The sequence below is a fragment of a genome, unplaced genomic scaffold (genome assembly GCF_019419815.1).
Source record: "Pyrus x bretschneideri cultivar Hongxiangsu unplaced genomic scaffold, Pyrus_bretschneideri_v1 Contig19, whole genome shotgun sequence".
Lineage (NCBI taxonomy): Eukaryota > Viridiplantae > Streptophyta > Magnoliopsida > Rosales > Rosaceae > Pyrus > Pyrus x bretschneideri.
In genome coordinates, this window is record NW_025999490.1 from 6,558,199 (window position 1) to 6,572,646 (window position 14,448).

Consider the following 14,448-nt stretch of genomic DNA (forward strand, 5'->3'; position numbering starts at 1 on the left):
TATATAAAGCCAGAGGCCCACTTTAGAGTCACGGCTTCAACAAAAAAATATCAACCAAAAAAATCCAAAAGTAGTCCAATATAATATATCAAATAATGCAAGGGTAATTTGGTAATTTGATCATCATAAAATATAATATAAATATAAGTGGGAAGAGAGAAAATAATAAAAAAAGGGAAGGATGGGTGAAAGTTGATGGTGCCCACGTGAAGGGGAAAGAAAAATATAATAAAAATTAAGGAAAATCATGAATATTGTGTTCAAAATATCTTAAGAAGCGTGTAATGATAGTTATAAAAAAGGTCTTTTGCACGCGGATAATAATGTGATTAAATAAGTTGTCAAATGATTGTTTTTTTTTTTTAACAAACAATATTATCTACACTAAGGGGAAGGTGGGCTGAGCATTACAATGGACTAGCAATAACGTGATTCAATCAGTTGTTTATTAAATATTATTTTCTTTATAAAAAAAGGTTTTTCGAACGCGAATAATAATGTGATTAAATTAATTATCAAATTATTGTGTTTTTTTTTTAACAAACGATATAATCTACACTAAGGGGAATGGGTGGACTTATCCTCACAATGATCTAACAATAATGTGTTTCAATTAATTGTTTATTAAATATTATTTTCTCTATTCTTAATGTAAATTATATAGAAACCGATTTTATTATGTGAATTCAACTCCTTTAATTGGTTTATGAGAGGTTTATTGTAGTATGATCTAAAATTATTCATTTACGTAATTCAAAAAATGTCTTTTACACACACGTGACTACGTATATAAAGGTTAGTAAAAATATTAAGTGTGAAACCAAAAGGTTCAAAGACCCAAAGTATGAGTCAGCACGTACCTTTCGATGGAAATAGAGGTGAATATGTAAAATATTCAAAAATGCTATTTTCTTCAAATTATTAACCTTTTTTTTACTAAGATTATCTTCGATGAATTCCAGAAATGGGTGCTGTACGTGGTTAATTTCAAAACCCTAATCAATCAATCAATCAGTCGTACAGATCAAAACTGCACGTTCGCATGTCAATACCCATAAAATAAAAATCAATATTTCTCAGATGTCCTTTTTCGATATGATAACTCTCCTTTTCGATATGATAACTCTCAAAGAATTACAACCACCACATATAAGTAGGCTTGACAAACATGTTATGTTGTTGTTGTGGCAAATTCGTTTCTTTAATGAGTTCTTATATGGTGATCTATGGTGACTAAATTCATTAATAGTTCGTATTGTTTTATGTCGAGTTAAATATTTATTTAAGAGATGATCATGTTTAAATTTTAGATTTGAAAAACGATATTTTATGGGATTCTTAATAGATGATCAGATAACATTAATAAGTTATTAACAGTTAATTCGGTAACAATTTGATTTATTAACAAATTAACTCAAAATTTATTATTTTCGTATCATTTCATGTTAAATTAACGAATCATAAGAAAATTTACCAGATCAACCTATAAGTGTGATAATAACATCGAACTATCTTTCAATAATATGAGTCAAGGTGTTTTTGGCCTACGTGCATCCACGTGAGGATCATAAAAGCCATGCACACACCTATCCACCACCATGAACATGGCAATGAAGACGAAGGCCGTGGATCCAGAGAGTCCATGTAGAGTAGAAAATCCTTCGTACGGTGGATGAGGTACGGTTGCCGCCCACAATGCTCCACGTCATTTTATAAATAACCAAATTAGAAATTCACATGATTGATTGGTATTTGGATTCAAAATTCAATGGCAGTGACGTGATGTCAAACAAAGTGTACAAAAAGTCAACAACGTACCCAATTGGAAATTAGCAGCCCACAATCCACGAAACCTTCTCAACACTTCAAAGTTGTCTTCTTCTTTTTTCCTTATGCTTTTGTATGAATTTGACCTCATTTTTTCGCTAAATTATTCAAACACACACGTAGTTGCCTGGAAGTCTCTTCAAGGTCCATGGTTTTTTATTTTACGTGTCAAATAAAGATGGCGGATTTCGTTGACTGCAACCACGCCCTCACACGTACAAGAATTTTCCACGTTCTTCCTCTCTCTCTCTCTCTCTCTCTCTCTCTCTCTCTCTCTCTCTCTCTCTCATCTTCTTCGAGTTTTTTTCTTAGGGTTTCTCCCCGCCTAAGGCGTCTAGTCCACCTAAACGTTAAATGACTGATTATCATTTCGATTAATACCTAAACGTTTGAAAATTAAAAAATGATGTCTAAACCTGATGAGGCACCCGTCTAACCCTCACAGACCCACCTAAGCACCCGCTTAGGTTGCAACTCACTTAGACATAAAATAGATAACTTTCATTTTGTATTTTATTTTTTTCAATAAATTGTAAGATATTTGCTGAATAGTTAAATGAACACACATTATATATTTGTTCCTTATGTTTTCATTATGTTTCAATACTTCATGATATATATGTCTATCTATTTTGTAATTTATGATGAAATTATATATATATTAAGTATAAACAAACACTTATTTATACAAAATATAATAAATTTACTTAAATCCGCCTAGACCCCGCCTAGGCGCTAGGCCTTAGCTCACCACCTAACTAGCGCTTAGTGTCGTTTAGAACTTTGTTGTAAACAACAATTTCTTCTGTCTTTGCCATGGTCAATGGTGTCTTAATTGAACATAATCATCATGGATTAGATTAGGAGTAAATTAACTAAATAATATATAGAAGATGAAACATGTAGCAGTGCATGTACTTCTCATTGATTGGAATAGTAAATACATAATCTAAGCTAAATCTTTTTCCTTGTTCTGTGTATTTACTGAGAAATTTGAATCAAATTATTTAAAATAAAACCTGGAAGAAAAAGAAAGAAAGAATGAAGTTGGGTTCCATCTACCAATTCTAACCCTCCCCAAAAAACAACAAAAGGTATCGACATGTTACCAACATTTTCTAAACCCAAAGGACAAAATTAACAAAAAAAAATAGACGCCCACATTTCTAGTTAATTTCCCGGGAAGCTGCTAATGTTCTTGTTGTTGTTGGCTCCGCTGCTGGTGTTGGACGTGGTAGAGGCGCTGTTGTTGTTGCTCGGATGCGCTCCTCCACCAATGATGGAGGTGATAGCGGCCGCGAGAGCAGCAGTAAAGCTCGGATCAGCCGCGATGGCACTCACTGTGTCAGCAAACGAGGAAGACTGAGTTTGCTGCATTTGTTGTTGTTGTTGAGAACTAGTAGACCCCATTAAATCCTGGGACAATTGAAGTCCTGAAAACTTAGACTGGTTGTAGAGGGCCTGCCCAAAACCTTGAGGCAGTTGTTGTGAAGCTGCCCCAAAACTCTGGGGTTGCCCTGGGAAATTAGGGACTTGAAATGGGGTGTTTGGTCTTTGGAATTGTAATGGAGATGTGGTGAGGTCCAATGTGACAGTTGGGAATGGAGCTGAGGCTGAAATTGTGGCAACACTCGATGAGCAAGGAAGAATTGCTCTGGCTAGCAAATTATTAGGGTTCATATTCATCCCGTCCGCGCTTGCCATGGACCCCGAAAGCAACATGCTGGCGGCTGCTGTGGTGGTGGATGCCATGGCCATTGCAGCGGGTGGCAGTGGGTGGTTGTGGTTGCCTTCATATGTTGTGATCAGTATGGTTCTGTCCTCAGCACAACGTTGTACCTATCAAAATAGTAACACAAACATATTAGTACTTTCATAAGTGATTTTATCGACATGTTTTTAACACTACTAAAAACGATATGGAATGAACGTATTTCTGCACATGTATACGTACTTGTTTGCGAACAGGACAGCCTACAGCCATTGTGCACCTATAATATGCACGAGGACATGGGTTTCCCTTTGCCATCTTCTGTCCATACTTTCTCCATTGACATCCATCAGTAATCTGTAATTAATCAAAATTTATTGTTTCATGAAACTACTTCATTCATTATTTATTTAAATCAGCATGATCGCAAGAGGACTATTTTGAAGTGTTACTAATTAAATTGAATTCAATTAGATTAATTTACCATAGGGGCTTCTGATCTGGCTCGGACGGAGACGCGGGCTTTCCTCATGGTTGCCTCGGTTGATTGATCAATTGGCTTAGGAGCCGCAGAATTGTTGAGCTTGGGGACCTTGTTGGGCACCCATCCTTGTGATTCAGATTCAGGACTCTCATCCCCGCCAACTCTTTTCCCGTCACGGAAATTATTAGAGTTTGGCGGATCCAACGGACCAATCTGATCGTTTTTCACAACTTCATCGATGTTTTGAGGTGGTGAAGCTGATCGGGTTCTTGCTTCCGATGAACAATTGGAAACTTGGTCATCATTCGTCTCGGCTGTGGCTCTCGGACCCAAATTCAGAAATTGTCTTGGCACCAACCCTTGCTTCTTTTCTTGATCAGACTTTGCTTCAGTATTCTGATAAATAATTATACCAAAAAAGAGTCAATATATTTCAAAATTCTGGAGTCGTGAGTTAGATTAGTTGCCTAGGCAATTTGTCTTTCTGTAAATTAGGGTAGTTTAAAATATCGTCATCTCAAAAAGATAATTGCGATGATTACGGAAATGAATGAATTACCTGATCACGGTCTAATTGTGATCTCTGATCAGCTGGAGCAGCAGTAGTGTGATTTTGTTGTTGAACAACTGCAGCAAGATGCATCTGCAATGCACTGTAGTTGTTGGTCACTTGACCAAGCATTTCTTTCAGCCTCTGGTTTTCAGCATTCATACGTTGCACCTCCACTTGCAACTGTGCCAGCTGATCATCATAATCAACCCCCACCAAAGAATAAAACATTAGTCTAAAAATAGAAATTTCAACTTTAATCTAAAAATAGGAAATTCAGATAATTAATTTTCCTCAGAGAAAAAAATAGTAATATTTTAAGTCAATTACGTATATGTTATATTTTTTTAGATGATAATTCAAAAGTCTTACCTCATGATTCTTTGCTGTTTTGTTAACCCCATGATCAGAAGAAATCCCATCGTCAACCATCGACTGATCACTTCGGGTGTTCGCAGTAACAAGCTGCAATCCAGTCTACATATTTTTTACATCCAAAACAGAAAGATAAGTACCACTAAAAATAAATCGCCAAAAAATCAAGATAAATAATAAATAAAAGGGGTAATGCTTACATTAACATCCAAACCAGTCCAATTCTCCTTCTTGACACTGACTGCACCATTGGATTTCGAATCCTGATGATGATCATCGGTACTATTGGTATTGAGCTTGTTCTTACGATCGGAAAAGAAGTCCACCTCATCCACAACCATCCGGTTGTTGTCATTGGACGGCTGTGACGCATCCTGCTCTTCCCGGCGGCCAAGTTTGACGGGGAATTCCATTCCCGGGAACATCCTTTCCCCACTAAAAAAACTGCTTCTCTTGTTGTTGTGGTGGTCGAGCTTAACTACGGCGGTGGGCGGCTTGTTGAGGAGGTAGCCGAAGGAGTCAGAATCAAGCGTGAGCCCCCATCCTTTGTCCATAAAATTTAATTAATCTTTTGACGATAAGAACAAGTGGTAATTAAGAGAGAGACGAAGGGGAGATTAAGAAGATGGAGGAGGAGGGTTTTAAGAGAGAGAGAGAGAGAGAGAGAGAGAGAGAGGGAGGGAGAGATAATTAAGAGAGAGATGAAGGGGAGATTAAGAAGATGAAGGAGGAGGGTTTTAAGAGAGAGATAGAGAGGAGAGAGAGAGAGAGAGATGAGGGGTATGTGGGGGTGGTGAAGTCTTTGAAGTCTTTTACCGGTGCAACGTGATCGCCTATTAAAAGGGCATGGACGTGGACCAAACTTAAAAACACTAGATTGGATTTGTGAGAAATTCATGGGATTATTCATTTATTTTCATTACTTTAGCTTTCATCACTTGCGTCAGATGGTGCGTCAGTCTGCCATCTGTCAACGCTAGGCCACCCCGTTTTAAATTTTAGACCCGTCCCAAATAAACGAAGAGTCATAACTCACAGTGTTAGACGGTGAAGATTGTCACGTACTGTTAAACTTTTTTGAACACATTCAAACTCGTAAATCGTTATTAATTCACAAGTTACTGATTTATGTGGTTGGATGATAATAAAAACATAAATAAAGTCTATCATTTTTCAGTCGGTTCTCTTTATAGATATACATTATTAGTCGGACAAATGTGTTTCTTATAGACAAATTGTTCAATATGATCAAAGAATTATTTATCTGAACACGTTAATTAATAACATCATGTAATATTGTAACAAACATCCTAAAAGATTGTTATATGTGGACGTGTGTAGAAAGAAATTGCAAATGGGTGTTCTAATCGTCAAGAAAGACTTTGACTCGTTCCTAAATCAAAAGAGAAAGTGAAGACACAACTAAAGAAAGAGAAAAAGGAAATGAACCGCACCGCCCCGAACCGTGCGGCGCGTTCCACGTGAGGAAATAAGAAAAAAACGCCAAAAGTGGGCCCAACTGGGCCCGAACCAAGTCAATGATTTTGACGGCCCGCCCCTCTCTCTTTCTTGCTGTGACTGATGACCGGGTGAAACAGTGGCCTAGTCTCCCCTGACCCCACCTACCATGACATTACTCCCCACGTTTTAGATCTGTCCGGGAACTATGTTGACTGCTTACCTGTGGGACCGAGTCACTTGCTTATACTTTTTGGGTTTTTCCTTCAATTATTATCGACTGTAATTACGACTCCATTAATTTATTAATTAAGTTAAATAAATTGTTAATTTCCCATTGGTTGTCTGATCATTCCATCCACTTTGTCTTCCTCCCTTCGATTCTTCTCTGGATCCTGTAAATAATACCTGAAGTTTGAATTATAAAACGCATAGTTTTAATCGGTAGTACCTGACCTCTTATTCAAAATCCACACATTTAATTTCAATGAAAGCTTCGATAAACTAATGGATTGATCTCAACATACGATTACTATTAAAATTATCAAGTGATTAAATAAAGATTGAAGATTAGTACTTAATTCATATGATTATCTCACTTAAACCAAAGCTTATTAACAATCATAAACGTCTTCTTTTGTACAAGCCAAGTACTTTTATTATAATAAGCTGTTAACTGTAAGGTATTGTAAAAAATACGATCAGTAAAGCTACGATTCATTGATATTAATATATAATTATATATTTCTTTTCAAATCAAAGAAAAAAAAGATAAAACAAAATCCATCCCTATAAGTACGATTGATTATTATTAATTTCGTCCACCTAATCCCTTTACTTTGTGATTGGTGTACCAATTTTCAAATTCTTGTGACGTTCTTGATCTGTTGTTTTAGTTCTAGTAAATGCTTCTTTTGAAAAAATGACAAAAAATGACTGCATCGATCGTGTACCCAACAAAGAAAAACCAACGCTCGACCAGCTTCCTTTCGTTTACCTTGACTTATGATCAATTGAGTACTTTTGAAAAAGAAATTTCAACATCCGAACATTTGAACCTCCTTTAAGCTTTTAACGTGCAAAAAAGTATTAGTCTTCGGCCAAAAAAAGGATTCTTGGCACATTTGATCATCTAAAGACTTTCCATGCACTTTCACTATTACCATGCATTAATTGATATTTCCATGAGGAAACATGACTACACTTTATTTATTAAAATTGTTTATCAGCTGTAACATTTTTTTCGGTTCAGTTGCAAACGCAAATTACGATAGTCTGCTAGAATAATATATTCAATAAGTTGCACCAAATCTATAAATAAAGTAGATAAGGAAGGGTGGACAATAGGTACCACGAGCTCTCTGTTCTAACAAATCTCCGCGAAGAAATAGCAGAACCTAGTTTATTTTATACCAGATTGTTGAAGATAATTCCAAGAAATAAGCTGAGGAATATTGTAAATTGATTGACATTAGTTTCCTTCCTTTTATGTATGTATAGCAAACATAATTATAGGAGATAGTCTAGGATCCCTATCCTATATAAAGATGTAATACTAGCATTGAGTTGATATGGAGATTTTATTTTTCACCAAATATTCTTCCTATATGGTACTAGGGCAAACGATCTTGGTAACCTAAAGAAACCCTAGCCGTCACCATGGGAGACGACAATGAAAACTCAAGGAAGCCAACTCAGTTCAGCATGGCATCAAAATTTGACAGTCCCAATCACCCACTGTATCTTCATCATTCAAATCAGCCTGGGTTGGTAATTGTATCACAACTCCTGACCGAGGATAATTATAACACATGGAGTCACTCCATGACTATGGCCCTGACAGTAAAAAAAAAATATGGTTTTGTTGATGGGTTGATCAAGAAACCAAGTGAAGAAGACGTTGATGAATTGCAGCAATGGATACGCTGCAACAACCTGGTCAAAACTTGGTTATTGAGTTCGATCTCTAAGGAGATTGCAGCTAGTGTGTTCTACTGTGATGGAGCACAAGCAATTTGGAACGAGTTGCGAGAACGCTTTTCTTAGGTAAACAGTGTTCAACGTTTCTAAATTGAAAATGAAATTCATGATTGTGTTTAAGGCACCATGTCTGTTGGGTCTTATTTTACCAAACTCAAAGGCTTGTGGGATGAGAGGGACATTCTTTGTCCTATCTCAGCTTGCAACTGTGGAGTTACGAAGGAGGAATTGTCCTATCGAGAAACACACAAAACTATCAAGTTTTTCATGGGATTGACTGAGTTCTTCGCTATGACGCAATGACAAATATTAATGACAGACCCTCTGCCTAAGGTTAGCAAAGCTTACTCTCTTGTTCTCAAACATGAACGTCAGCGTGATGTGTCTGCTGGAAAAGGAGTGACTCAACTTGAGGCATCGATGTTTGCAACCAGAGATACACAGAAAGACACCAGGAAGAAAAGTAACAACTCCAAGTGTGAAAAGTGCGACAAGACTGGCCACAACACAGAGAATTGCAGATCACATTTGAAGTGCACTTATTATGGGTAGAAAGGCCACACAATTGATTATTGTCACAAACTCAAGAAGTCTGAATCGGATAAACCTAAGAGTAATTCTAAGGGTAACCATGTTTCTGCACATCAACTTGAGAAGAAGGATCTCTCCAATTCTTTTCCCTTCACACAAGAGCAATGCCAACAAATCCTGAACATGCTCAGCAAGAATAAAAGTGCCATGGCGAATCATATGGGTAATTCCTTAACACATGACGAATTCTCAGGTAAAGCCTTCTGTTTTTCTACTAACGAAGGAAAACTACTTGGATCCTAGACAGTGGTGCCACATAGCACATGGTTTCTAGTCTCGATTTACTTACTTCTTGGAAGCCTGTCAAAAATAGAACTGTTAAACTTCCAGATGGTTCCATGGCTCATGTTACTCATATTAGACAAATCATATTTTCCTATAGTTTGGTTCTTGAAAATGTTTTGTGCGTCCCAGTCCTTCAACTAAATCTTATTTCCATCAGTAAACTCACCTATCAATCCCTTTGTATCACTGTTTTTCTTAACCATTTTTGTGTAATACATGGCCTACTTTCGGGGAAGGTGATTGGGATGGGAACTGAACGGGAGGGGCTCTACTATCTTGATCAAACCAAGAAAGCATTTTGCAATTCTATCTGCTCACATTCTCCTAGCCTTTGGCATCAATGTCTTGGGCATCCATCCAACAAAGTGTCTTCTTTATTTTCCTTTTCACACAACAATAAAATTTGTGACGCAGACAAGTGTTTGGTTTGTCCATTGGCTAAACATACCAGATTACAATTTTCTTTAAGTGCCATTTCTAGCAATGCTCTTTTCAAATTATTACATGTTGATATTTGGGGTGGCTATCACATTGCATCTCTTTCAGGGGCACGTTATTTTCTCACCATTGTTGATGATTTCACTAGATGCACTTGGGTGTATTTGATGTGCCATAAGTCTAATACTAGGGATCTTCTAGTTAAATTCATTAACATGGTTGAGACACAATTCTCTTCCAAAGTTAAAATTGTGCGTAGTGACAATAGTCCTGAATTCAAGGTTGAGTCTTTCTATTCTCCCAAAGGCATCGTTCATCAAACTAGTTGTGTCAACACACCACAACAAAATGGGGTGGTTGAAAGAAAACATCGTCACTTGCTCAATGTTGCACGTGCCCTTCTTTTTCAAGCAAAGCTTCCTAAACAATTTTTGGGGGATGCCATCCTCACAGCAGCTTACCTCATAAATCGCACACCCACACCTCTCTTGAAAGGTAAAACTCCTTACGAAGTTTTGTTTAAAGTCACACCAAAATACTCTCACTTACGCGTTTTTGGTTGTCTATGCTTTGCATCCACGCACGCTCAAAAACCATCCAAATTTGATGCACATGCAATTCGATGTATATTTCTTGGTTATCCTTATGGACAAAAAGATACCATGTGTATGAACTTGAATCAGGAAAACTATTTGTCTCATGTGATGTCATATTTTTCGAAACTGAGTTCCCTTTTCACATCACTTCCGCTGCCAATAACGATGACCCTACATTCCCTATGCCAACAACATTGCTATTTGATGACACTCTTATACCCTTCACTGGCACATCATCTTCATCCCTAAAAAAATCTGAGCCTACAAATTCGAATAATTCTACTTCACCACCACTAGACACAGACACCTTGTCCACAAACACACCAAATACCACAATTTCACAACCTCATGTGCATCGTCATTCTAGTATACCCACCAAGATGCCAAGGTTCTCGCATGACTTTCACGTAGAAGCTAACCTCCCGTCACGACCTGCACCTTCATCCATCTCCAACGTGGTCTCAAAATCAGGTACTTCGTATTCCATTTCTCAATTTCTCTCTTATGACCATTTGTCCTTACAACATAAAGCTTTCACCATCTCATTCTCCCTTGTCAAAGAACCAACAAGTTTCATGCAAGCCATGCAAGATCCTAAGTGGTGTGAGGCTATGCATACTGAGATACAAGCTCTTCAAGCAAACAACACATGGACTCTCATGCCTCTCCCCACCGGCAAGAAGTCCATTGGTTGTAAATGGGTGTACAAACTAAAGCTAAAACTTGATGGCACCATAGAGCGATACAAAGCTAGCTTAGCGGCCAAAGGATATAGTCAAATTGAGGGGCTCGATTATCGTGAGACATTTACTTCGGTTACCAAATTAGTCACCGTTCATGTGCTTCTTAGTGTTGTTGCTATTCAAAATTGGCATGTTCACCAACTGGATGTCAACAATGCGTTTTTGCATAGTGATCTTGACGAGGATGTGTACATGTCCCTACCTCCTGGATTCGGACGAAAGGAGAAGACTCGAGTATGCAAGCTTAACAAATCTTTGTACAAGTTGAAACAAGCCTCTAGACAATGGTTTTTGAAGCTCTCTACAGCCCTCAAAATAGCTGGTTTCAACCAATCAAAAGCGGATTATTCACTTTTCGTCCAATTCCACAAAGGTAGTTTCACTGCCATTCTTGTATATGTGGAAGATGTAATTTTGGCAGGCAACAACATACAACACATTGAAGCAATCAAACATTTTTATCCAAGCAATTTAAGCTTAAGAATCTTGGTCAACTCAAGTATTTCTTAGGTATCGAGGTGGCCCGATCATCAAAGGGAATTTCACTATCTCAAAGGAAATATGCACTTGAGATACTTGAAGAATCTGGGTTTCCGGGAGCTAAACCAGCAAAGTTTCCGATGGATCAAAATCTGGCACTCACACAGACTAGTGGAGAGCTCTTGAGCGATCCATCAACATATAGGCGCCTTGTGGGAAGATTGATCTACCTAACGATTACTAGACCTGACTTAGTTTATCCTGTTTACGTGCTCAGTCAATTTATGGACAAGCCACGAGTCCCACACCTTGAGGCAGCACACGGGGTTCTCAGGTACCTTAAACGAACATCGGGACAAGGCATTCTTCTGTCTGCCACAAGTACAATGCAGCTAAGAGCATTTTGTGACGTGGATTGGGCTCGTTGCAAAGATACAAGACAATCAGTAACAGGTTATTGTATACTGCTTGGGCAATCACCTGTTTTTTGGAAGACGAAGAAGCAAACTATAGTAGCACGTTCAAGGGCCGAAGCAGAGTATTGTTCCATGGCTACCACCTGTTGTGAAATTACGTGGTTGAAGAATGTTTTGAGAGACTTGAAAATTCAACATGATCAACCTGTTACGTTGTTTTGTGACAACCAAGCAGCATTACACATCGCTTCGAACCCAATCTTTCATGAACATACGAAGCACATTGAGATTGATTGTCATTTGGTACGAGAAAATCCATGAAGCCATGATACAAACAACTCATATTCGAACCACAAATCAAACTGCAGATTTGTTCATGAAAGCACTCAATTCACCACAGTTGGAGCTTTACTTGGCAAGTTGGGTGTCATTAATATACACTCCAACTTGAGGGGGAGTGTTGAAGATAATTCCAAGAAATAAGCTGAGGAATATTGAAAATTGATTGACATTAGTTTCCTTCCTTTTATGTATGCATAGCAGACGTAATTATAAGAGATAGTCTAGGATCCCTATCCTATATAAAGATGTAATACTAGCATTGAGTTGATATAGAGATTTTATTTTTCACCAAATATTCTTCCTATACAGACTTTTAATTCATTACCTATATCAAACCAAAAGTGACTTTGTCGCTTTAAATTTTTTTTACCAGACTCTAAAACTACAGTTTATAATTCCTTTTTATATAAAAATTCAACCTATCGCTCTTTTTTTTTTTTTTTTTTTTTTTGTAGAATAGTTTATAATATCGTCTTGTTAAAAAAATAATGTTTCCTTTTTTTCTTTGAGTCGGCCTAACTCATGGGTGGGGTTAGTGGATTAAGAATCCATATGGAGTGTGGAGAATTTCTCTTTAATTAGTTTGCAATTGCATGCATGGGCAGCTAGGTTTGTCTTATTAACCGGGGGGACTGAACACAGAGAAAGAAGAAAAAGAAAAGGTAAATAAATATGTTGATGTGTACAGAGAACAAACGACTTCAAATTTACGGCGCCCAAAAAAAGAAATAAAGATTGCATTTTAAAATTGTAGTGGTTGATGCATGCATATGCAAAGATGCTGTATTACTTTTATATTCTCTACGTACGTAATTGTTCTAATTCTGAGTTTCTGAATCTGTGCGCAAAATACAATGTCTTAATACGCAGAATTTTTTGTTAATTAGTTCTGATTTAAAAGTTGACATCTTCAATCTAATCAAAGCGTGAAAGGATATTTTTGTGAAATTAATTATATTAAACATGTGGAATATTCCTTCAAAGCACTTTCCTTTGAGAAACTAAAGTTCTGGAAAATTAAAACCAAAATTGAAAAACTAAAGTAATTTTGATGACTTGTTGATCATGAGATTTGGTTCGTTTCGGTTAATATGTAGTTTGGGTTCAGTCTTTTTTGAACAAGCTCTTATTCTTGTCGTCAATTGCTAGTTATAGATATAGCTGAGATTTCGTAGCCTCGTGATATTCTTATATAATTTTTCTTTTGGACTTATGTCTCCTTATCAACAAAAAAAGTAATTTTGATGAAAGTATTTATCATCAAAGGATTGTAATAACTTTGGGATATGGTAAAGCTTTACCCAAGGCTACTATATTTAATTTGTAAGTTTGAAGTATATGAATTAGTGAAAATCTTTCTTTTTGTTAAAATGAAAATTGAACGACAAGTTAGTTAATGATTTTTTTGGTGTGACATTAACATGTAAGTGTGTTGCATATCGACTTACATCAATAAATGTATATTTATCAATGTTATAACTTGAAATCGTGAAATATAAATTTATTGCTCACTCATAGCTTAACTTGTGAATTCGTATCAACATGAGGTGCAGTCACAAACAAATTAAATTTCTCGAGTTTACTTACCCATCTTGTTATAGCCACATGATCAGATATTATAGGATCGTTTATGTATTATTGCTTATATTAAAAAAAAACTTGCATCGTATGTCTAGAAAAAGAATTCATAAAATAGCTGGCAATTCCAAATGTCAATTAGCTCTGTACGATTACATTAAACTAGTATAAAACTACCAGTAATTGAAGGTCATTACCGCCGATCAACATAGAAGAAAAAGACATAGTTGACTAAGATTTGAGTTGACCATAGGATGCTTCCCACGTGGCTTACTTGCATGACTAGAAACTTGTTGTAAGGTTATGTTTTTGAAACCCAACAACCGAATATATAAAAGCCTACAAGAGGCAAGCAGCAGAACAATACAAGCATAACCTTACAACAAGTTATGTTTGACAGCTAGGGTTTTTCTGAAAAAGGAAAGCGGACTATTAGAGAATCATGCTGTAAACGGCACCGATTAAAACAATAAGGGTGCACATATGCACCTCTATAATTTCAATGATGTTTTTCACACACGGTAACGTTAGAGAGATGTTCTATTTAAATCAAAATTTATAAATTAAAATATATAGTTATTAATGATTAGATTA

General features: G+C 36.7%; 1 protein-coding gene across 1 annotated transcript; it reads right to left on the minus strand.

Moving 5' to 3' along the window:
- Nucleotides 1-2,728: 2,728 nt before the first annotated feature.
- Nucleotides 2,729-5,612, minus strand: LOC103949253 (probable WRKY transcription factor 31). Its single transcript, XM_009360390.3, has 6 exons — nucleotides 5,148-5,612; nucleotides 4,945-5,049; nucleotides 4,582-4,764; nucleotides 4,023-4,418; nucleotides 3,782-3,895; nucleotides 2,729-3,666 (listed from the first exon to the last, which is right to left on the minus strand). Exons 1-6 carry the CDS (start codon nucleotides 5,499-5,501, stop codon nucleotides 2,998-3,000), a joined length of 1,821 nt encoding a protein of 606 aa, XP_009358665.2. The 5' UTR covers nucleotides 5,502-5,612; the 3' UTR covers nucleotides 2,729-2,997.
- Nucleotides 5,613-14,448: the final 8,836 nt, after the last annotated feature.